The following is a 23,352-nucleotide window of genomic DNA, read 5'->3' on the forward strand; positions in this document are numbered from 1 at the left end:
ACCCGCCCCCTTCTTCCTCGGCTTCTCATTGGCCGGTCCTGGCGCTCAGGGCCCGTCGGGGTCAGCTGACGGGCTCGTCCGGGTCAGCTGCCCGGCACCCGGAGTCGGTGAGCTTTCCCGTCCATCCCGGCTCTGTTTCTCTGGCCGGCCCAGACATTTCTGCCCCGTTAGCCTGGTTGCCGGCTCCGCCTCCCCAGGCCCGCTTTGCGGGGCAGACCAGGAGCCTGGGTCGCAGGGGCTCGACTTCCCTGGGCCCTGTGGCTGACAGAGTGTCACCTTGGGCAAGTCTTGCTGGGCCTCAGTTTCCCTATCTGCACCAGGGAGTTAGGGGTGGGAAGTGAATTTAGAAATCTGAATATCTCCCTCCCAGCTCTCACACCCCGAGGCTTTGTGACTTTCTGGGCATCGTGGGGACATGGGAAGGTCCTTAACAGTCTCCACATTTCACTGCTCCCCACAGGTCTTGGCCATGAACGCCTCTAGAGGAAGGAGGCAGGAAGCAGCAGGGCCCAAGGGTAGAAGGGCTCACAGACCCCGGGAACAGGTGCGCCCCGTCCACCCTCACCCCTGCTCCCAATGTGGGAGGGCAGGGGAGGGGGTCCTGCTCCCTGGGAAATGCTGGTCGGGTGGGAGTGGGGGCGGATGGATTGTGCTGTTCCCAGGGAGCACAGGGACTCCTCTTCCTCTGGGCTCCTACAGCAGATCACTGAGTTCAGGGTGAGCAGCAGGGCAGGGTCACCACGGGGACTAACGGCCGCCTCTGGACTCTTTCAGGACCGGGATGTACAACTGTCCAAGGCTCTGTCCTATGCCCTGCGCCACGGGGCCCTGAAGCTGGGGCTTCCCATGGGGCCCGGTAAGTGAGCATCTTAGAGGCTGGGCCCAGGAGTGGTTGGAGCCCAGGGAGCAGTGTGAGCCTGTCTGTGACTGCCTTCCCTCATGGCTCCCACCGCAGTCCTATGAGAACAGCACAGAAGGTACATCCCTTCCGTGTATAGGGAAGACCGAGGCCCAGAGCCCAGTATAATGTCCAGGGCAGACTGGGAGAGGAGCCTCTGTCTGGGCCAGGCCTGGTGATACCTCCAGCCCAGTGGCCCAATAAACACTTATCCCAAGACTGGGCACTGTGAGGGTGTTGGGGTAACTGATGTTTACTGAGTGTCCGCTCTGGGCTGGGTACTGTGCTCAAAAGGGTCACTTGATCTTTGTGACCCTCCATGAGGCAGATCCTATTCCCATATAAGTTGAGAAACTGAGGCTCAGAAAGGGGAGACTTTCTTTTTTTTTTTTAATTAATTAATTTTTAAACTTTTGGCTGCCTTTGGTCTTCGTTGATGCGCGCGGGCTTCTCTAGTTGCGGCAAGTGGGGGCTATTCTTTGTTGCAGTGCGCGGGCTTCTCATTGCAGTGGCTTCTCTTGTTGTGGAGCACGGGCTCTAGGCGTGCAGGCTTCAGTAGTTGTGGCTCGTGGACTCTAGAGCGCAGGCTCAGGAGTTGTGGCACACGGGCTTAGTTGCTCTGCGGCATGTGGGATCTTCCTGGATCAGGGCTCGAACCCGTGTCCCCTGCATTGGCAGGCGGATTCTTAACCACTGTGCCACCAGGGAAGTCCCAGGGGAGACTTTCTAAAGGTCATACAGGCTCTGTTCTCGTTGCCTGTGGCTTCCCCTGTTAACTGGGGCCCAGGCCAGAGCAAGTTCAGCTCCTGACCACTCTACCTGCCCACAGATGGTTTTGTGCCCCTGGACACCCTCCTGCAGCTGCCCCAGTTCTGCAGCTTCTCAGTTGAAGATGTGCAGCGTGTGGTGGACACCAATGGGAAGCAGCGGTTCGCCCTGCAGCCAGGGGACCCCGGCACCGGCCCTCTCATCCGGGCCAATCAGGGTCACTCCCTGAAGGTGGGAGCTAAGGGGACAAGTGGGAGAGCCATGTGAGACCCCTGTCTGTGAGGGGGTCTCACTGCTGCCCATTCCCCATCCATCCCAGGTACCTGAGTTGGAGCTGATTCCCCTGGAGACCCCACAGGCCCTGCCCCTGGTGCTCGTCCACGGCACATTCTGGCAGCACTGGCCATCCATCCTGCTCAAGGGCCTATCCTGCCGGGGGAGGACGCACATCCACCTGGCCGCGGGACTGCTTGGGGACCCTGGTGTCATCAGTGGTCAGTGCCCCCCCAAGCTACTCCCACCCATTCTGTGCTCCCAGGTCCTCCTCCAAGGGTCATAGCCTCTTGTCCAGGGAGCCTCTTGTCCTGCATGCCCTGCATGCAGGAGCAACGCCCCACCCACACCGCAGTGAGCTCAGGACCCCAGCCCACCCAGGTTTGATAACCACAATCCAGACGCCCCAGACCCCAGCTCCAATTGTCTACTCAGGCATGCGGCCAGATTGCGAAGTGGCTGTGTTCATCAACGGGCCCCTGGCCCTGGCAGGTGAGTCTGGACACAGCAGGTATTGCCCCAGGCCTTCAGAGAGGGCATGAGTCACATCTCTGGCTCTGTCTGCAGATGGAATCCCCTTCTTCCGCTCTGCTAATGGGGTGATCCTGACTCCAGGGAACGCTGATGGCGTCCTGCCTCCCAAGTATTTCAAGGAGGCCCTGCAGCTACGCCCCACCCGTAAGAACCACCACCCCACCACTGTTCTTTGTGCCTGAAGCCTGTGCCCTCTGCCCTCACCTCTTTCCCAGCTCCCAACCCCAGACTGACTTAGTTCTCCCTTTCTAACCAACTCTTTTCTCTCTCAGGAAAGCCCCTCTCCTTGGCTGGTAATGAAGAAACAGAGTGTCAGAGTGACCCCAAGCACAGCTCCAGAGGAAGAAGGATGACCCAACAATAAAATATTTTTTTTAATGTAAAAAGATAACAAAAGAGAAACTCCAGTTTGAACCTATGAGTCATCATTCTGTAGCTGTAGCCAGTCTTCCTCATGTGCTCAGGGACTACAGCTAGGTCAGGGGTGTTGGTCTTGGTCACTCAAACAGGGAAGGGCGGGTGCTGTACAAACTAGAGCCCCCTCTCCCTAGCCTGGGGGATGGCAAGAGTCTGGCCCAGCCAGGTCCCTGGTCTACACAAGGCCAGTGACAGTGGGTGAATGTGCCCAGCTCGGTCAGTGCACGTCTGGAGAGGATGTGGGCAGTGAATCCTAATGGGTGTGGGCTTTGGAGCGGTCATGGAAGGTGGTGAGTGGGGCGGGGGCAGTAAGACAGGCTTCAGAAGGCCTCGTGGCCTCCTGTGAGCTGCAGGAAGAGGTCCTCGTCCAGCTCCTCCCCGCGGGCCCGCTCCCGCGTTGACAGGAAGATGTAGCCCCCGATGTACTCATGCACGATGCGGCAGCTGGCAGATACACAGCTGAAAGCCACGTTGATGTGCTCGTCGAACTCAATGGCTACCTGTGGGGTGGGCAGTCAGAGGGCTGGTCGGGGGTGGGATGAGGGAGCAGCCCTGCCCTGGTTGGGTCTGGCCCAGCCCGTGTCCCTCCCCCACCCTCACTCCCGGCCCACCTGCCGGATGTCCCAGTTGACATTCCACTGGCGCATGTTGCTGAAGCGCCAGGTCTTGACCACGTCGCCCACGGCCAAGTCGATGCGGATCAGTCGGTTGTTGGCGATGCCCAGAATCTCGTCTTTTCTGCTGCCCTTGAACCTGGTGCCCAAGGGGAGAGTGTGAGCCGGGGCCCCGCCCTTCGTGGCCCCGGAGCCCTCCCAGACAGCCAGGTGCGGCGCTCAGCAGCAAGCTGGCAAGTAAATCTCTTAGGTTTTCTGGGTCTCAAGTTGCTCATCTGGAAAATGGGGGTTAATTACTATAATCACAATGACAGCATTTAGCAGCATCAGTCCATGCTTTTCGACAGCAACTTTTTTTTGTAGCATCGTCATCCATTTGCTCCTATCTTTGCAGGCTTGGAAAAGGGGCAGTCACGGGGGCACTTCCTGACACAGCAGCCACCCAACCCTGTCCTGCAGATCAGCTGCCCAAGGCCCAGAGAGGAAATGGTGTACGTCAGAGCTGGGACGGGGCGGGATCCCCTGCCCTCCCCGCCTGATCCCTCTCTTGTGTTTGCAGGATGGAAGCGGGTGCACGCAGGCTGCCCTCGGTAAGGTCTCCCGGCAGAGGACAGGAAGGAAGGCTTCAGATGGCTTCACCATCTTCAGAGATGGTGCTTAGCAGAATGGACCGGGGTGGTACTCATACCTGACCACCACGTAGGAGATGCCGAAGTCAGGCAGGGACTGCCAGGCCTGAATGAAGCGCAGCTGGGCCTCGGACAGCGAGAGTTGGGCCACATTCTGGTGGGCTTCCAGGATCCGTGGAGTGAGCTGCGGGACAACGCTGGTGAGGGGCTGCCAGGGTCCCTGAGACCCCCTGCCTGTCCCCGTCAGGGAGACAGGATGCTGAACCTGGGGCAGGGCCAGTGCCCAGTGTGGGTCCACCTGAGTGCACCCTCTCACCGTTCAGCACATGTGAGCTGAGCCGGGCCCTGAGGTGGACATGGGCAGCTGGACCGTGACACCCCCACAGAGGGTGGGGAGCAGCACGCTGTCTCAGGGACCCAGGTGGGAGAAGGAGCGAGTGAGCGTGTGCATTTCCACAGGAAGGCTCTGTGGACATCCAGGGGCAGGGGTGGCCGGTAAACCCTCTGGCCATTCCCGCCACCTACTCCCTCTGGCACCTGCTTGGCCTTGAACTTTCGCTGGAAGCGGGGGGCGACAAGCCCGTAGGGGTTGAGGCCCTCGGCGGAGGCATCAGGGCCCTGGGGGTGGTTGCCTGAGCCCCCGCCGCCTGTCCGCTGCAGGCTGAGGAAAGCCAGGATGGCCTGCACCTCGCTGGAGTAGCTGCTGTCCGCCATGGTGCGGCCCTTGGAGGCCAGTCGGCATCCGGCCATCCAGCGGGCGTACTGCTGCTCCTGGGGTGGGAGGGGGGGAGAGGGAGGTGAGGGGCTGGCGAGGCTCTACCTCAGCCCCTGCCCTTGGCCTGGCTCAGCCCTGGCCCCTGCCCAGCCCTCACTCACATCCTGGCACCGCAGGTAGATCTCACTCATGCCCTCAGGGGAGGGCACCAGGAGTTTAATGCAAAACTTCTGGCCTGAGACGTTGACATCAGGGACCACTTCACAGCCTGGAGGAAGAAGGGGTGGGCTTGGCTGGGAGAGGGGGCCCTGTTGAGAGGGCCCTGGGTGAAGGCCAGTCCTGCACAGTGGCCACAGGTCAGAGGGCATCTTCCCTGCCCCCAGGAGGAGACAAGTGAGAGCATTCACCTGGCCAGCACACAGCCCTTGTCCCTCTCCTGGCCAATCCGCCCTCACTCACCCTTGAGGTTGAGCTGCTGAATGGGGTCCCCGGGGGCCTCGTCCTGGCTCTTGTAGTAGGACAGCGTGGTCTCCTTGAACACTACCCAGTGCTGGCGGTACCCCTTCAGGGTCAGCTTCCGGGGCCTGAGGGTGAGGTGGGAGGTTCGTGACAGGCCCCCTCCCTCCCTCCTGTCCTCTCTCCACACTGGGCCCCTCCAGCAGGGCTGCCAATTCTGGGCCCAGACTCACCGGAAGATCCGGAGATGGTCCTTGAGTTCTGGGATGGTGGTGAGGCTGTCCTGGGGAGGAGAGGAGTCAGGGGGGTGCTGGTCCCTGCACTTGACCCTGACCCCAATCCCTGACTGGGGCCCCTCCTCACCAGCACGTCTGTGCGCGCCGACCCCTCCAGCTTCACCTCCAGGTTGCTCAGGGCTGCATCCAGGTCATCCAGCCCTGGGTCTGTGCCAGGCGTTTCGTCCGCCTCCCCACTTTGGGACAGCTTGTTGATGTGGTACTGGGAGGAGCATGTGACCAGGGAGGGCTGAGCGGGCAGCCCCTTAGCCCAACAGTGCCCTCAGCTGGGCTTCCCCGGAGGTGGGCCCCCACCGGAACACCCTCCCTGCCCTGGGCCTGGCGCGCACCTAGCCACCCGGGGTTCCCAGGCCTGCCCGGCACCTGTAGGGCTGCAAACACCATCATCTCCTCCTCAGTGCAGTCAATCTCCTCCAGCAGCAGGTCCCACCGAGCCTGCTCGTACAGCTGCGTCAGCCTCACCGGGTCTGTCTGGAGCGGTGGGAGGGGAGGCTGGGTTGGTCGGTGCTAACTGCCCTGAGCACCCCCTGCAGCCAGCTCCTGCGAGCCTCGGGCCTCAGCCCTGCCCTCTGTGCTGTGCAGGTTCATTTGGTGGCTCCGCAACCCCAATCCCAGCCTGCCAGCCGCCCAGCCGCCCAGCCTGCCAGCCCCATCTGCCCAGGAAAGCGGCAGCCCCTTCCCTCTAAACCTCTGTGCAGATATTGAGTATTTGTCTGCTGTGTGCCCTGCATGCTGCTGAATGGACAATGGGGACCGAGTAAACCAGTCGGTAAATAAGTGAAGTGATTCAAGAGAACAATCAAAGCGAGAAAGGAAGTAGCTTCCAAAGGGCATCTCGCTTGTGTGCTCAGGCAGGAAGCCCACAAGTTTGATGGTGATGAGAGAAAATGGAACTGGGGTGCGGCTGCACTGAGACCTGAGGATGGACAAGCCACTGAAGGGAAGAGTGGTAGGAAGAACATTCCAGAGAGAAGGAACTCAAAGGGGGATCCCAGTTACCCACAGAAGACCAAGCCCACGCTCCCTCTGAAACCTGCCAAAATTGATAGCAAAGGCATAAAAAGGATAAACCCAAAAGGACAAAGAAGAGAGAGGGGAGACAACTACAGCTGGTGAGAGAGACCAACAAAATTTTGGAAGATGAACGAGCAAAAACATGGACAGGAACTGAGTTGCAGGGAAGGAGAGCTGGGATCTCACACCCTTTTCCCTCTCTTGTTCTATGGCAAACGCACTAATGAATTTTGTGACCACGTAGAAGGGTGAGATAGGGAGGGTGGGAAGGAGATGCAAGAGGGAGGGCATATGGGGATATATGTATACATATAGCTGATTCACTTTGTTATACAGCAGAAACTAACACAATATTGTAAAGCAATTATACTCCAATAAAGATGTTTAAAAAAAAAAGATCATAAAGCAAACAGCAAAAATACTAAGATCTGAACAAAGGCATCCAGTTCACATGGCGGACAGGCTCAGGTCTGGGATCCTCTGGGAGGCGAGGGTGGGCTGAAGTGAGGACCACAGAAAGTCTATAAAGGGAGCACTTCCCTCCCCACTCCCTGCAGCCAAGTGACAGCCAGCTGGCACCAGGTAGAAACCAGAGATTTACTCTCGAGATGCTGAGCCAGAGGTACCCCTGCATTTGGTACATCTGGGTGTGGGGCGCATTGTGCTGAAAACAGCTGAATTAAGGGAAAGTTGGCATTTTGAAAGGTGAGACATCCCCAGCCCTTCCCCACTTGTCACCGAAGACATTGGCAATGAGCCTTCTATTCCCCAGTCAGGAGATCAGAGCATTCACTGCTGAGAAGCCAAAGAGGAACCCCCCACAGAAAGTGGCATTCCTGCCCCATCTTCCCCAGGAGGCCTAAAATGCCAAGCCCTATTCATCCACTTAGGGTTTCCAACTGGCTTCTTAGAGCCTTACTTCTAAATATGAAAAGACAGGCAGGGATTACCCACATTTTAGGAAAGCTGCTGGAATGAACAACAGAGACCCATGAACTATAGTCAGGGGAAAAAAAGAGCTTGGAGGAAATAAAGACAATGTAGGGAGCAGAAAAAACTTCAAACAACACCAGTCAGAATCCTTACAGAGACAAAATACCGCACTCATAAAACAAGAACAGGACGCTATTTTTAAAAGGAACGTGGGGCTGCCCTGGTGGCGCAGTGGTTAAGAATCGCCTGCCAATGCAGGTGACACAGGTTCAAGCCCTGGTCCTGGAAGATAGCAACTCAGCCCGTGTGCCACAACTACCAAGCCTACGCTCTAGAGTCCGTGAGCCACAACTACTGAAGCACACAGGCCTAGAGCCTGTGCTCCGCAACAAGAGAAGCCTCCGCAATGGGAAGCCCACGCGCCACAACGAAGAGTAGTCCCTGCTCGCCTCAACTTTAGAAAGCCCACACACAGCAACAAAGACCCAATGCAGGGCTTCCCTGGTGGCGCAGTGGTTAAAAATCTGCCTGCCAATGCAGGGGACACTGGTTCGAGCCCTGGTCCAGGAAGATCGCACATGCTGCAGAGCAACTAAGCCCGTGCTCCACAACTACTGAGAGTGTGCACCTAGAGCCCGTGCTCTGCAACAAGAGAAGCCACCGCAATGAGAAACCCATGCACCACACGAAGAGTAGCCCCCGCTCCCCACAACTAGAGAAAGCCCACGTGAAGTGACAAAGACTCAACGCAGCCAAAAATAAATAAATATTTTAAAATTAAAAAAAAAATAATAAGACTCAATGCAGCCAAAAATAAATAAATAAATAAGTTTTTTATAAAAATAAATATAAATAAATAAAAGGAACGTGATTATAAAGTTATAGTAATTAAGACAGCATGGCATTCACAAAGAGAGACAAATTGATCAATGTAATCAAAGAGAGTCAGAGAGAGACCCACACATGTATGTTCACCTGACTTAAGACAAAGGTGATCTTACTATCACTGGGGAAAGGATGCTCTTTTCAGTAAATGGACCTGGGTCAATTGGATACCCATATGGTACATTTTTTTTTAATTTAAAAATTAATAAAGTTTTTGTATCCCTACCTCACACTACATACAAATATCAATTCCATTTGGGTAAAAGATCTAAATATCAAAGTTAAAACAATAAAGTGTTTGGAGAAAAATAGGCCTACATCTGTGTGATCTTAGAATAAAAGATTTCTTAAACAGGTTGCAAAAAATATTAATCATAAAAGAAAAAATACGACTCACATTATATTAAAATTAGGAGCTTCTGCTTAGCAAAATAAACCACTAAGAGGGGCTTCCCTGGTGGCGCAGTGGTTGAGAGTCTGCCTGCCAGTGCAGGGGACACGGGTTCAAGCCCTGGTCTGGGAAGATCCCACATGCTGCAGAGCAACTAGGCCCGTGAGCCACAATTACTGAGCCTGTGCGTCTGGAGCCTGTGCTCCACAACAAGAGAGGCCGCGATAGTGAGAGGCCCGTGCACAGCGATGAAGAGTGGCCCCCACTTGCCGCAACTAGAGAAAGCCCTCACACAGAAACGGACACCCAATACAGCAATCAATCAATCAATAAATATTAAAAAATAAAATAAAATAAACCACTAAGAGAATGAAAAGGCAAAGCACAGAGTGGGAAAATATATTCACAATATATTTATCTGTCAAAGTACTCATGTACAGAATATATAAAGAACTCCTACAAAGCAATATGAAACAGACAAGCAACTCAATATAAAAACTGGCAAAAATTTTGGAAAGAAACTTCACAAAAGAGGATATCCAAATGGCTAATAGCCATACGAAAAAGTTGTCAACTTGATTAGTCATCGGGGAAATGTAAATTAAAGCCACATAAAAAGCACATCAGGGCTTCCCTGGTGGTGCAGTGTTTAAGAATCCACCTGCCAATGCAGGGGACACGGGTTCGAGCCCTGCTCCGGGAAGATCTCACATGCCGTGGAGCAACTAAGCCCATGTGCCACAACTACTGAGCCCAAATGCCACAACTACTGAAGCCTGCATGCTCTAGAGCCCGCAAGCCACAATTACTGAGCCTGTGTGCCACAACTACTGAAGCCCGGGCACCTAGCGCAAGTGCACCGCAACGAAGAGTAGACCCCGCTCGCTGCAACTAGAGAAAGCCTGCACGCAGCAACGAAGACCCAATGCAGCCAAAATAAAAACAATCCTTGCAGGATCTCAGTTCCCCTACCAGGGATTGAACCCAGGCCAGGGAAGTGAAAGTGCTGAATCCTAACCACTAGACCACCAGGCAACTCCCAAGAAGATTCTTAAAGCTTCTGGGGCCTCCCCTCCCCTTTCAAGAAAAATTAAAAGGGTCACACGTGGAAGGATTGAAAATAAAAAATGCATTGGACTCCCCAACAGCAACACTGGAAACTAGAGGACAATGGGAAGGTGGCTTCAAAATTTGGCAGGAAAATGTTTCAAACCTAGAATTCTGTACCTAGCCAAACTATCATGCAAGTGAGGGTAGAACAGAGACCTTCTCAAACACGCAGGATTTCAAACCACTTAGGGGAAGCTATTACTATTTTACCATTTTAGGGGAAGCTATTGAAATATATGCTCCATCAAGATGAGGGAGTCAGTCAAGAAAAAGGGACACAAGAGATCCAGGAATCAAGAAATCCAATATAGGAATTCCCAGGAAATAGTGAAGGGAAGTTCAAGGACAACAGTTAAGCAGTGGGTCTAGACTGCTACCATTCCACGGTTCTGACCAGGAAATAACACTGACTGATATCCTAAGGTGATCGATCATTTTGAAAGGGGCATCGTCCTTAGGTTGCAATGTTGGTTATAGAACATCCCACCTCATCACTCTGAAGATGCCCCATGACAAGCCACAGACTCACAGAGAGTGTACAGATAGCCTTTTGGGGTCTCTCTTCTAATTGTACACAGACAGACAATTAATAGAAAAGAAATAAACCAAGAAAGGAAGTATAGTTACTCTGTGGCTTAGCTAAGAACGTTATTTATATGTGTTACTATTTACAGCCACACTCATGTTGTTTTAACCAAAAGCTACAACACAGGTCAACTGCAAAGATGCAAAGAGATGCGTGTGTTATGGGGGAAGGAGGGAGAATATAAGACAGATAAATCTTCACCTTTCATACAAAGTGAATAGACTATGCGTGAAATGAAAAAGTCAAGGGAATAGACATACATAAGCTTGTCATATAGATGTAAACACTAGAATAAAAAGCTACAGAGTCAAAACCTATAGTCTCTAGGGATCAGAAATCTGGGATAAAGAGAGGTGGGGTAAGGAGCTGTTTTTTGTTGTTTTTTTTTTAATTGTTGTTATTACTATTAGGACTATTCAACTCTTTAAGCCACCATATGTTACTTTGATTAAAAATAAAATTTAAGCTTTTTTTTTTTTTCTTTTGGCCGCACAGCTTGTGGGATCTTAGTTCTCCAACCAGGGATTGATCCTGGGCCCTCAGCAGTGAGAGCACAGAGCCCTAACCACTGGACCTCCAGGGAATTCCCTAAAATTTAATTAAAACAAAGAAAACGACAAAGACCAAACGGGTTTTAGATACTGGACAACAGACCACACAGAACAGGGATCCCTGAGAGAAGGAAAACAAGTGAATGGTGAGGTTGCCCCACGCTTGCCTGGAGCAAGTGAATGGTGAGGTTGCCCCACGCTTGCCTGGAGCAAGTGAATGGTGAGGTTGCCCCACGCTTGCCTGGAGCAAGTGAATGGTGAGGTTGCCCCACGCTTGCCTGGAGCAAGTGAATGGTGAGGTTGCCCCACGCTTGCCTGGAGCAAGTGAATGGTGAGGTTGCCCCACGCTTGCCTGGAGCAAGTGAATGGTGAGGTTGCCCCACGCTTGCCTGGAGCAAGTGAATGGTGAGGTTGCCCCACGCTTGCCTGGAGCAAGCGTGCCTGCGGTAGCCAAGAGGAGGACCCCAAACGGAGCCCAGCATATTCCCTGAGGAGAGCAGGTGCAGTTGAGAATCTGGGGAGTCCAAGGCAGCTAGAATTCACAGGACAGAGTATTGCAGAGGAGAGAGCTGCACAGAGAGAAAACTCTGGATGGAAATCAGCAGAGGGCTCCTCTTTAGTCATTAGCTGGGTACCCATCAGCACATGTGTGTAAGGAAATAACTCAAGGCTAGAAAGAAACAGTAAAAGGAGCAGGTGGAACACTTCCCAGAGCTCACATGAGGGTGGGAATAGTTCATATTCCCAACACAGCTTAGAGAAGCCTCATCATATATATAACATCAGAATACTCAGAACACGTGAATCCCCTGGTGGTCCAGTGGTGACCACTGCCAAGGGCCGAGGTTCAATCCCTGGTCAGGGAACTAAGATCACACAAGCCGTGTGGCAAAAAAAAAAAAAAAAAAAAAAAATACTCAGAAGGCTCTTGCCACAGTAATGGGGTAAATTAGCCCTAGATTAAAAGATGCTTTTTTCTGATCTAATTAATTATTATTTAATTATTATAAATTATAATGATTAGTTCATGTTCAAAGCAAACCTTAGAAGGAGCAAACTGTTTCCAAGTGTCTTAACTTCCAAACAAGGTTTAAAGATATTTAAAGCACTACCAAAAAAAAAAAAAAAAAATCCAGGACCCAAGAACATAAGATTTGTAGTGTCTGGCATCAAATAAAAATTTTCCAAAAAACAAAAAAAATTTCCAGGCATGAGAACAAGCAGAAAAATACAATTCATAATTAGGAGATAAATAGTCAATAAAAGTAAATCCAGAAATGACACAGATAATAGAATTAGTAGACAAAAACACTAAAAAAAATTATTTTAAATATATCCTGTATGTTCAAGAAGGTAGAGAAAAGCATGAGCATGTTAAGGAGAGATGGAAAATATTAAAAAAGGTCAAAATTGAACTTCTAGGCAGGGTATTAATGACATATTAGACACGGGAGAAGAAAAGATTAGTAAACTTGAGGATAGAGCGGTAGAACTATCTAAAATGAAACACGGAAAAATAAGACTGGGGAAAAAAACACTGAACAGAGCATCAGTGAGCTGTGGGATGATTTTAAGCAGTCTAATAGTCATGTGACCAGAATCCCATAAAAGAGGGGGGAGCAGAAAATATACCTGAAAAAATAAAGGCCAAAATTTTTCCAAAGTTGATGAAAACTATAAACTCAGATCGAGGAGGCTCAATGGACCCCAAGCATGAGAAACCTGAAGCGAACCAAGGCACGTGATCATCAGATTGTTTAAAACCAGTGATAAAGAGAAAATCATAAAAGCAGTCAGAAAAAAACGTGTGTTTCATACAGATAAACAAAGAGAGACAAGCCACAAGATTGTGAGGCGGAATTTTTAAGGAAAAAAAAAATGTCAGCCAAGAACTCTACAACAAGTAATATCTTTCAAAATCAAAGGCAAGGGCTTCCCTGGTGGCGCAGTGGTTGGGAGTCCGTCTGCCGATGCAGGGGACACGGGTTCGTGCCCAGGTCCGGGAGGATCCCACATGCTGCGGAGTGGCTGGGCCCGTGAGCCATGGCCGCTGAGCCTGCGTGTCCGGAACCTGTGCCCCGCAACGGGAGAGGCCACAACAGTGAGAGGCCCGCGTACCGCAAAAAAAAAAAAAAAAAAAAAAATCAAAGGCAAAAGAATGACTTATACAGACATACAAAAGCTGAAAGAATTCATCACCAGTAGACCAGCTTGACAAGAAATGTTAAAGGAAGTCCTTCAGGCAGACAGAAAATGGTACCAGCTGGAAATTCAGATCTATACACAGGAAGGTGAAGACCCGGCAGGGAATGGTGAGTGTGTAGGCAGAGAGAAAAGACTGCTTTCCATATTTTAAAAATGCATTTGCAGGACGATTGGCTGATGGAAATTTTCTGTGTCTTGACTGTGTCATGTCAAGGTCCTGGTTGTGATACTCGTTGGGGGAAACTGGGTAACGAGTCTCCAGGTATCTGGGATGTCATGTATTAGTTCTTACAACTGTCTGTGAATGTACAGTTATCTCAAAACGAAAAGTGTAATAAAAAAATAATGGACTGTACTCGCTTTGGCAGCACATATACTAAAATTGGAATGATACAGAGAAGATTAGCATGGCCCCTGCGCAAGGATGACACGCAAATTCGTGAAGCATTCCATATTTTTATATGGAATCTAAAAAAAAAAAAAAAAAGTCATGAAGAATCTAGGGGCAAGACGGCAATAAAGATGCAGAGCTACTAGAGAATGGACTTGAGGATACGGGGAGGAGGAAGGGTAAGGTGGGACAAAGTGAGAGAGTGGCATGGACATATATACACTACCAAACGTAAAATAGATAGCTAATGGGAAGCAGCCGCATAGCACAGGGAGATCAGCTCCGTGCTTTGCGACCACCTAGAGGGGTGGGATAGGGAGGGTGGGAGGGAGGGAGACGCAAGAGGGAAGAGATATGGGGACATATTTGTATGCATAACTGATTCACTTTGTTATAAAGCAAAAACTAACACACCATTGTAAAGTAATTATACTCTAATAAAGATGTTAAAAAAAATAATGGACTGGTTAAAGTAAAAATAATCATGATGATGACTCAACAATTCTACTCCTAGGTATTGCTATATACCCAAGAGAAATGAAAATATATGTCCACTCAAAAACTTGTACATGAATATTCATGGCAGGATTGTTCATAACAACCAACCAGTGGGGGTAAAACAAATGTCTATTAACTGATGAATGGATAAATAAAGTGTGGCGGGCTTCCCTGGTGGCACAGTGGTCGAGAGTCCTCCTGCCGATGCAGCGGACGCGGGTTCGTGCCCCGGTCTGGGAAGATCCCACGTGCTGCGGAGCGGCTGGGTCCGTGAGCCATGGCCACTGAGCCTGCGCGTCCAGAGCCTGTGCTCCGCGACGGGAGAGGCCACAGCAGTGAGAGGCCCGCGTACCGCAAAAAAAAAAAAAAAAAAGTATGGCATATATGTACAATGAAATATAATTTTACAATAAAAAGGAATGAAACACTGAGACAGGCTACAACGTGGATGAACCTTGAAAACATTACGCTCGGTGAAAGAAGCAGCCACAAAAGGCCACATGTTGCACGATTTCATATCTATGAAATGTCCAGAACAGGCAAATCTGTAGAGTCAGAAAAGAGATTGGTAGATGCCTGGGGCTAGGAGGGGTGGGGGGTAAGTGAGGAGTGACTGTTAATGGGTGTGAGATTTCTTTTGGGGATGATGAAAATGTTCTAAAGCTGATTGTGGTGATAGTTGCAGAACTCTGTGAATATACTAAAAACCATTGAGTTGTTACACTTTAAACGGGCAAATTATATGGTAATGAATTATTTCTCAATACAGCCATCATCATAATAATAACAGCAACAGGGAATTCCCTGGCAGTCCAGTGGTTAGGACTCCGTGCTTTCACTGCCAAGGGCACGGGTTCGATCCCTGGTCAGGGAACTAAGATCTTGCAAGCTGGGCGGCGCGGCAAAATAAATAAATAAATAAGAATAACAGCAACAAGGATGACAATGTATCGTGGGCTTTGACGTATGTAGAAGGGGAGTGTGTGATAACAAGAGCGCAGAGGCTGGGAGGGGAAGAGGGGATCCCACTGTAAGGTTCTTACACTGTAGTGAAGCGGTGTTTCACTGGATGGTAATTATAACCCCTAAAGCAACTGCTAAAAAGAGAAAAAAAAAAGCAGCATAGATAATACACTCTTATAAAGGAGATAAATGGAATCATGAAAACTACTCAATCCAAAAGAAGGCAGGCATGGGAATTCCCTGGAGGTCCAGTGGTTTAGGACTCGGTGTTTTCACTGCCAGGGACCCAGGTTTGATCCCTGGTGGGGGATCCTGCAAGCCGCGCAGCACAGCCAAAAAAAAAAAATAATTAATTAAAAAATTTAAAAAATAAAAAGAAGGCAGGGAATACACAGGGAGCATAGACAATAATCTATGACAACTATAAATGGAGTATAACCTTTAAAAATTGTGAATCACTACATGGTATACCTGTAACTTAGATCATATTGTTCATCAACTATACTTCAATAAAAACCAACAAACAAAAGAAGGCAGGGAAGGAGGGAAAAGGGCACAACAGCCTGGAGGATAGGAAGGAGCACGGGGAAGTGGACGGAGAGGAAAGGGGGGCTGGGCGGGTGGGAGCCAGATCAGCACGGTCCTGGGCCACAGGCACCCACAGGAGCCTTTTAAGCAGGATTGACAGGACCTAATGCACCTGTAAACGTTCATTCCAGATACTGCGTGGAGGTTGGGGAGGCCAAAGGAGGAGAGAGGCCCATTAGGAGGGGCTGCAGCAACTCACACCAGAGAGCCTGACGCTGCACAGATGAAGGGATGGAGAGGAACGGGTGGTTTGGGATGTTTAGTTCAAGGAAGGATCAACAGGACACAAGGAGGGATGAGATGAGAGGGAAAGGGAAAGACCCAGAATAGTGTAAGTGTGGGAATTTTGCCATGAGTCCATGGTGGGAGGATGTGCTGGGCAGACTTGGAATCAAGAGTTCTGTTTCAGGACTTCCCTGGTGGCGCAGTGGTTAAGAATCCACCTGCCAATGCAGGGGACACGGCTTCGATCCCCGGTGCAGGAAGATCCCACATGCGGCCGAGCAACTAAGTCCGTGCGCCACAACTACTGAGCCCGCGTGCCACAGCTACTGAGCCCACGTGCCACAACTACTGAGCCCATGCACTGCAACTACTGAAGCCTGTGCGCCTAGAACCTGTGCTTTGAGAAGCCACCACAATGAGAAGCCTGAACACCGCAACGAAGAGTAGCCCTGCTCGCCCCAACTAGAGAAAAGCCTGCGGGCAAAAGCGAAGACCCAATGCAGCAAATAAATAAACAAATGAATAAATAAATAATTTTAAAAGGTTACTATGTCCAAAACAAGTAGGCTTATCCTAGTGGAAGGCTACTTTCAAAAAAAAAAAGAGTTCTGTTTCAGGCAGAAGCTGAGATGCCTGTTAGGTGCCAGAGAAGAGACAGCCATTTGGACGTGAGAGTCTAGAGCCCAGGGGAGAGAGGTCTGGGCTGGAGGTGGTAAATCTATAAAGAGCACAGAGATGACCCTTAAATCCAGGAGGCTGGAGCTTCCTGGGAGAAAGGGTAGAGAGAAGGAGGCTGGGGAATGGAGCCCTGGAGCCTGCAACTCCCAGAGGCTGTGGAGACAGGAGGAAGGGCTGAGGAACCTGGGCAGGGCAGCTGCAGACCCTTGTGCGCGTGGGGATCCCAAGTGGCCAAGTAAGAAGCGGATGGCGAACCTCCCTGGCCATCCAGTGGTTAAGACTTCCATTGCAGCGGGTGCAGGTTTGATCTTGTATGCCGCGTGGTGTAGCCAAAAAAAAAAAGAAGAAGTGGACGGGAAGTGAGCAGGGGACAGATAGCATGGAAGGCATGGTCGCCTCAGCAGGACAGGGACTCCAGGATAGAAGACTCTGGGATAGAGTTGGCTGAGGAGAGAGAGGGAGTCGAGGGGCACCCACAGGAAAGGCTTGCGGGGAGCAAAGACGCTGGACCCCAGGGTTCTAGAGACAATGGCGCTTAGCAGTTTTGCAGTGAAGGCGGTTCAGAGAAGTGGGGCCACAGGTAGAGGGAGCACCTGGAGGTTTTCCGGATGGATTCATGGAGCCTGTTGGTTGCCGGTGAGGACGGCAGGCAGGGAGGGAGAGAGGCACACAGGTGCCCGCCCGCAAAGCCTCGTCTTTCACCTGCCCCTAGTCCCTGCAGGTCCCAGTGCCACCGCCTCCAGGAAGCCTTCCCTGAGTGCAGGTGTGGGTGCCTCCCACCTGAGCAGCCTTCCCAGGGGCACCTACAACCGTCTACACTGAGCTGTGGTCATTATCTCCCTGATGGTCCTTGAGAAACAGGTCTTGCCATCAACCGGGGCCCAGCACCATGTCGATGGAGTTAATAAACGGGTGTGGATGGACAAATGGACAGATGGACGGACCCCTACACGTGTCTAACGTTCCTAGAGCCCAGACCCCCGAAGCAAGGTCCCCGTGTCCCACTGATCCAGACACCCCTTCTCCCTGACCCAGCCCACCTTGGGATCCAGGTCGAAGAAGCTGTAGTACTTGAAGCGCAGCCAGAGCATGTCCCCCGCCTTGATACCCTGCTGCATGAGGCACCGCGACGAGTCCAGCCACCTGGGCCGCAGCGCAGGCAGAGGCTGGGTCAGGGCTGAGCCGGGGGCAGTGGGGCGGGCTGGGGGGCTGTGCAGGGGCTGGGGCGAGCACACACGTGCAGGAAAGGCCTGGGGACAGGCGTGGGTTTGGGACGAGCAGGACACAGGGGAGGGTGTGGGCTCTGGGAGCAGGGGCTCAGGCACAAGGGCAGGTGAAGACCCGGCAGGCGAGGCACCTGCTGTGGAGCTGGGTCTTGTCCAAGAGGGAGCTGGGCCGAGGCAGGCGCTGGAGCAGCAGGGGGTCTGGCGGTGCCAGTGGCCGGCTCAGCATGTGGTAGCAGGCCTCGGTCTGGGCACTGTCTGAGAAGTGGGCTGGCATCCCCCGGAACGACACAGGTGCCACGCCTGGAGTGCGGGTCACGGTCAACCAGGCCCGGCCCCGACCCCAGGCCTCCGGGGCCTGCCCTTGTGGCCGCCCCTGGGCTGCCCCGCCTGCACTCACCCCCGGCCAGGACGACCTTGGTCAAGTCATACACCTCCTCCTCCGGCTCCTTTTCCTTCTTCTTCTTCTCCTTCTTCTCAGGAGCCCGGAGCAGAGACATCTCCTCAGGGTGCCGGATACCTGAGAGGAGCAGAGGTCTCAGCGGGGGCTGGGGTTCTGTCCTGTGACCTCCCGCCCCACCCATGGGCAGTTCGGGGCAGCACACAGCCCCACGAGCCGGATGGGGAACAGCTCAGCAAGGTCGAGGTGACAACAGCTGGGCCTGGAAAGGGAGGGAACGTGCCCCCTGGCAGGACCCTCGCAGGGGGCAGAGTGGGGACCAGCCGGGGACTCACTGAGGAGCCGGCAGATGGCAGCCACAGCCCGGAAGAGGGGCTGGGAGAAGCTGGCTCGGAGGCGCAGGGCACGGCGATTGGGCAGTCGCAGGATGACAGGCCGGTGCTGGGGCCCAAAGAAGAGGCGGGCGTCCGCCAGGATCCCGTATTTGTCCAGGGTCCAGTGGGTCTGCAGCAGCCATTGTCTTTTCTGTTCCCACCAAATGGCATGGTCTGACCAGTCCTGCTTCCGCTCTGTGAGGCCACAGGCAAGGGGGGCCGCGTCAGCCTTGGAGGGCCCTGCCCCCAGTGCTGGGCACAAGGCTGGAATTCAGAGGTGGTGACCGCCCCTCCCCTGCCCAGGCCAGCGGCAGGGCCAGGCGGGGTTGGCTTGGGGGCTAGGACTGAGGTCATGGCAGAACGGCTCTTTGCTGGCTAACCCTGCTTGTCCCCTGGGCTCAGTTGCTACTGAGGGGAGTCACTTCCCAGGGGAGCCCCCAACCCAGAATCTTCGTGCTCCCATCTCACACACTCCAGTGCATTGGGCCCTCCTGTACAGCACCTCCTGTGTCCTCCCACAGTTCCGGGCTTCATGGCTTCTCTCTGGCATTCCTGGGAGCCAGAGGCAACTGCAGGGCCTGGGGCTGTGCCGGGCACGCAGCAGCAGGCACTCCATGAGTATCTAGTGGTTACTAGCTCTGTGACCTTGGCCAAGACCTGAACCTCTCTGGGCCTCAGTTTTCTGGTTCCTGAGATGCGAGCAGCAATGGACACTGCGCAGTGCCTGCCGCCACGTGGTGAGTGCATGGTGTCTGTGACACAGGCGTGCGGCCGCATCAACACGGCGCGTGGGCCTTCGGATAGAAATGCGAGCACTTCGAGGTCATGCGGCTGGTGAAGGAGGACACGTGCTCTCCTCTCCATCTTCCCTTCAGGAGCCTGAACTGGTGCCAGGTGAGCACAGTGGAAGAGCAGAGCCCACTAGCGTCAAAGCCCTTCCTGGGGAGTGGTCCCGTCCTCTGCGCCACCCCCCTCCCTCTTCCTCCTGCCCTGTCGCCCTCTGTGCCTTCACTCTGTGCTTGGTTTTGTGGCACCCACTCCCCGTCTCCTCCTGACCCTTTGCTCTTGTTCTGTCTCCTGGCCTGCCCCCGTGCTTGCCCATTGGTTCAGTCCGAGGACCCTCTTCTCCCTCCTTAGCCACGGCCTCTTCCCGGGGTCTCACCTAGTCTAGGGCTTCATCTTCCTGCTGTGAGCCCCAGGCCAGAAACCCACAAGCCACTGGCTAAGGGGCACGTCCACTGGCTTCAGTCATTCCAGAAACCTTTTTTCACCAGCCCGTGTGCCCGGCTCTGGGACTATAAATGCGGTGACTCCTAGTCCCAGCCCTCAAGGTGCCCCACTTCACCGCGCTCTGCCTGACACTGGACAGAGGTGCCCCCTCCCCTCAGCAGCTCCCTGGGGGCTGGGTGACAACGGCTCTCCTGCCAGGCCCGAGCTTCCTCCCTTTCACTTTAGCCACCACATTTTACCAACGCCAGCCCTCCCCCAAACTCACCTCCCGTCCATCGTCCCCCGACCCAAGGGGCCTGCCTTAGCCTGACAGCCTCCCACTGGAAACCTTTCGGCACAGCTGCCCTCCACCTCCGGGATGGAGTCCAAAACGCCTTATGGCATTCACGCCAGCCTCGTTTCTTGTCATACTCCAGGAGTCCTCCCCAGCCTAGAGGCTCCAATTCAGCACCGCACGCTCCCACGCCCCAGCGTGTCGCCTTGTTCCTCCCTGCTGCGGCCCCCTCTCAGGATTCATACTGTCCCGGGCTAGGCGCAGCCCCTGTGCTGGCTTCCCCTGTGCAGCAGCCAACACTCAGCCCTGTGTCGGCAGCTAAAGGGTGGGTCCCACCTGCCCGGCTGCGCTCCAGATCAGGGGCTGGCCCAGCCAGCATGGCCATCAGTCGACCTCGGATGTGCTAAGGAGTGAGTGGGAGCTGCGGGGTGGGCACAACAGTATGCTCGGGGCTGGGGACAGGAGCTGGAGGGACTTGACCCCGGGGGCCCCCGCAGCGGGTGGAGGAGTGGGTCCGGCTGGCCCCTTGTTCAGGCCTCGCGCTTTGCTGTGGGCCAAGCCCCGGGGCCAACCGGCTCTTCTCCCGGAGCACCCGGTCTTCACCCTCTCCGCCCTGTTCGGCCAAGCCTGCCTGAGCCTCTGTCTGACACCTGGTCTCCTGAGGGACCCTCTACTCTCCACTTCTGCTTTCACAACCTCCTTGGGCCCTGCCTTCTCGAGGCTTCCCTCACCGCCTCAGCCCTGTGGCCGGGCTGCCCTGCGGCCCCGTGCTGTCCACAAGCCACTGACCTCCCTCCCGGCCGCCCACTCACCCCCACCCCCGGGGGACCCAGGACCCAGGCTGGCACTATCGCGGGCCTGCCTTCCGGCTCGGGCTATCAGAGCGGGCCCGCCGCCCTCCCAGGAGGGGGCAGCCCGCACCCCCAGGAGGGAAAGGCGATGAGAAGCCCCCGCGTCAGTGGCCCTGCTCCCCTCCAGGGCTGATACCAGAGGCGGCTGTGCTGTAACTTCCTGTGGGGGCAGGGCCTTCTCACCCAGGCTGGGCCTGTCACCAGCCTGCTGAGGGCTTCCTTCCGCCCAGGGAGAGGGTGTGGGAGCCCCTCCCCACGTCAGCAGGAGCCCCCTCTGGGCTCCTCTCGACCCCCAGAATGGGATCTCTGCCTCAGCCCAGGCAAGGCCTCTCCTGCCCCAGAAGTGGGTGAACGGAGGACCGTGGCCAGGTCTGCTCCTCGGGGTCTTAGTGGAACCCGTTGGAGCGGGAGGAAGGGAGGAAAGACAGTGGGAGGGAGGGGAAGTGAAGTTGGGGAAATGTCTTTTTTGGAACCAAATGATTAAGCTGGTGCCTGAGTCACTGTGACTCCATTATCGAGGGCCACGCAGCAGGGCTGGCCCGGAAGTGCCAGGGGACCCCGTGGGCAAGGGGGGCGGTGGGCACTCACTGATCTCCTCCACAATCTTCAGGAGCACCCCACCGATGTGTGACTCCCCTGTGACCCGGAGGGTGACCGACTCGGCCTCGGGGTCCTCCTCTCCTACAAACACCCGCAGCTCCCAGGACGAGTCGATGTAGTCCCCGGTGGCTGTCTTCATCCCCGCCATGGCTGCGGCAACTCTGGGGAGAGGGTGGGAAGGAGGCAGGGTGGGCAGCTGGGCCCTGGTAGGCTGCCTGTGATGCCCGGGACAGGCGGGGGCCCAGAGAGCAAGCCCGTAAGGCAGAACGCCACGGCAGCTGCAAGACGCTGGGAGCTGAGTTGTTGCAGGTGAGCCTCAGACCCTCTCTCCGTCACAGATGATTGGGCTGAGGGGACCTTCAGAGTCTGTGTTGCCCAGCCCTCTCCCTTCTTGCAGACGGGAAGACGAGGCCCGGTAAGAATAAGAAGGGCCTCACTCGACATCACCCAGCTCGATGCCAGAGCTGAGCACAACCTCCGTCAGCTTGCTCGGCCCACGGCCCAGCCCAAGCCCACACTGGCAGCTGCCCACCCTAGAAACGGTTGTGAGCCCAGGTCAGAAAATAGTTCCAGTCAGGCCCAAAGGTCAGCTCCATCATCCCAAACCAGCCAAAGCCTCTCTAGGGCAGTGGCAAGTCCAGGCTGCCACATGGAGAGAGGCATGCTGGGCAGAGGGGCTGCCGGAGGGCGAGGAAGAGAAGGGTCCTTGGGTCTTCAGCCACCGGCCGGCTTACCTTCCCTGCAAGGGGCTGGGGCTGGAGGTGGGGGTCGGAGCGTCAGCCGCTCCTGGCTGCAGCCCGCACACCTGCAGACCACTGTGTGCTTCCTTCTCCTCTCTCTCCGTGGAGCTTCCTTCAGAGGCCAGCCCGCGCCTTATCAGAGCAGGGCGGGCCTGGCCCCTCCCCAGGGCGTGCTGGCACTGGGGGCAGGAAGCAACAGCCAGCCCCGTGGTGGTGGCGCGGCAGGGGTTCCAGTGGGGCCCTGCCTTTGCTCCCAGTGAGCACAGGAAGCAAGTGGGGCTTGTGGACCCCAGACCACACAAAGGGTCCCGTCATTTGGAGGGAAGCTCGATTCAAACTAGAGAAGCCACCTATTTGTGTTCCCTTGTCGGAGCCATCTCTCATCTCCAACCTGTCGTGAGGTGGGGGTCCTTGGGCTGTAAGCATCACTCAGCTGCAGAGTCTGGAGAGCGGTGGAGTTCAAAGGGTGGGATCTGGGTTATTTAGGGACCTGGCAGGTCAAGTCAGCTCAAGCCCCGAATGTCCTTTATCACCACAAAGTAGATCCTTAAAGGCCCTGAGGGAAACGACTTTATGTCTTTCCTGTCCCCAGTTAAGGGCCTCTTTTCCAAACTTGTCAACCTTAGAACTGCCCAGGGGAACAGCTGAACAGAAATTGGCCCCTGATGTTTCACTACCTGCCTCCCCCACGCCTTCAGGTTTCAAGACTTCAGACTTGCCGCCTCTACTGTCCCTCCACCTGCATCGCTCCCCTCTGGGGCCAGTACCCACAAGACTCACTCCTGTCATGTCCCTATGCAAATGTGACTCAGAGGGCCCCTGGTGGCCCAGCGGCTTCCTATCACCTGCAACAGGATGTAAGCTTTGGGAAAGCAAGGTCTTATGATCACTGGCTCCCAGCAGAAATTCAGCCTTTCTAGACAATCAATTTGGGGATGGAGGGAACAGAGCCTGAAGAGACAGTAGCACCAAAGGTGCAGCAGAATCCCTGTGGAGGACTGTGCCACCCAGATGGGAGAGGCCTGCTTATGCAGTCAAGGCA

At 54.2% G+C, this 23,352-nt stretch overlaps 2 protein-coding genes and 1 non-coding gene across 5 annotated transcripts; 2 read left to right on the plus strand and 1 right to left on the minus strand.

Annotated features, from left to right (window-relative positions):
• The first annotated feature begins 89 nt into the window (after window positions 1–89).
• TRPT1 (tRNA phosphotransferase 1) lies at window positions 90–2,875 on the plus strand. 3 transcript variants are annotated; one of them, XM_060158836.1, is made up of 8 exons: window positions 90–107; window positions 461–544; window positions 775–856; window positions 1,728–1,897; window positions 1,986–2,160; window positions 2,375–2,431; window positions 2,507–2,617; window positions 2,746–2,875. In XM_060158836.1, exons 2-8 carry the CDS (start codon window positions 470–472, stop codon window positions 2,835–2,837), a joined length of 762 nt encoding a protein of 253 aa, XP_060014819.1. In that variant the 5' UTR covers window positions 90–107; window positions 461–469; the 3' UTR covers window positions 2,838–2,875. The 3 variants fall into 3 exon arrangements, with proteins under 3 accessions (XP_060014819.1, XP_060014817.1, XP_060014818.1); XM_060158834.1 differs by lacking the exon at window positions 90–107 and adding an exon at window positions 118–281; XM_060158835.1 differs by lacking the exons at window positions 90–107; window positions 2,375–2,431 and adding an exon at window positions 118–281.
• On the minus strand, window positions 2,830–22,399 carry FERMT3 (FERM domain containing kindlin 3). Its single transcript, XM_060158833.1, has 15 exons — window positions 22,305–22,399; window positions 21,559–21,731; window positions 18,577–18,810; window positions 18,242–18,361; window positions 17,976–18,144; window positions 17,659–17,761; window positions 5,964–6,071; window positions 5,668–5,802; window positions 5,538–5,587; window positions 5,308–5,432; window positions 5,010–5,116; window positions 4,671–4,904; window positions 4,193–4,317; window positions 3,502–3,643; window positions 2,830–3,390 (listed from the first exon to the last, which is right to left on the minus strand). The coding sequence occupies exons 2-15, from the start codon at window positions 21,716–21,718 to the stop codon at window positions 3,211–3,213; spliced, it is 1,992 nt and encodes a 663-aa protein (XP_060014816.1). The 5' UTR covers window positions 21,719–21,731; window positions 22,305–22,399; the 3' UTR covers window positions 2,830–3,210.
• LOC132526633 (U6 spliceosomal RNA) lies at window positions 13,628–13,734 on the plus strand. Its single transcript, XR_009542624.1, has one exon. It is a non-coding gene; the product is annotated as a U6 spliceosomal RNA (small nuclear RNA).
• Window positions 22,400–23,352: the final 953 nt, after the last annotated feature.

This window comes from Lagenorhynchus albirostris, chromosome 9, assembly GCF_949774975.1.
Source record: "Lagenorhynchus albirostris chromosome 9, mLagAlb1.1, whole genome shotgun sequence".
NCBI classification, from domain to species: Eukaryota; Metazoa; Chordata; class Mammalia; order Artiodactyla; family Delphinidae; genus Lagenorhynchus; species Lagenorhynchus albirostris.

What these genes read in the sequence shown, in the direction of transcription:
- TRPT1 (XM_060158836.1), top strand. Translation starts at nt 470, where the DNA reads ATGAACGCCTCTAGAGGAAGGAGGCAGGAAGCAGCAGGGCCCAAGGGT. An exon ending in CTCACAGACCCCGGGAACAG is followed by an intron (nt 545 to 774) that starts GTGCGCCCCGTC and finishes GGACTCTTTCAG; the next exon opens with GACCGGGATGTACAACTGTC. An exon ending in GGGGCTTCCCATGGGGCCCG is followed by an intron (nt 857 to 1,727) that starts GTAAGTGAGCAT and finishes ACCTGCCCACAG; the next exon opens with ATGGTTTTGTGCCCCTGGAC.
- FERMT3 (XM_060158833.1), bottom strand. Translation starts at nt 21,718, where the DNA reads ATGGCGGGGATGAAGACAGCCACCGGGGACTACATCGACTCGTCCTGG. An exon ending in CAAGGTCGTCCTGGCCGGGG is followed by an intron (nt 18,145 to 18,241) that starts GTGAGTGCAGGC and finishes CCCGCACTCCAG; the next exon opens with GCGTGGCACCTGTGTCGTTC. An exon ending in TCTTCGACCTGGATCCCAAG is followed by an intron (nt 6,072 to 17,658) that starts GTGGGCTGGGTC and finishes CCACCGCTCCAG; the next exon opens with ACAGACCCGGTGAGGCTGAC.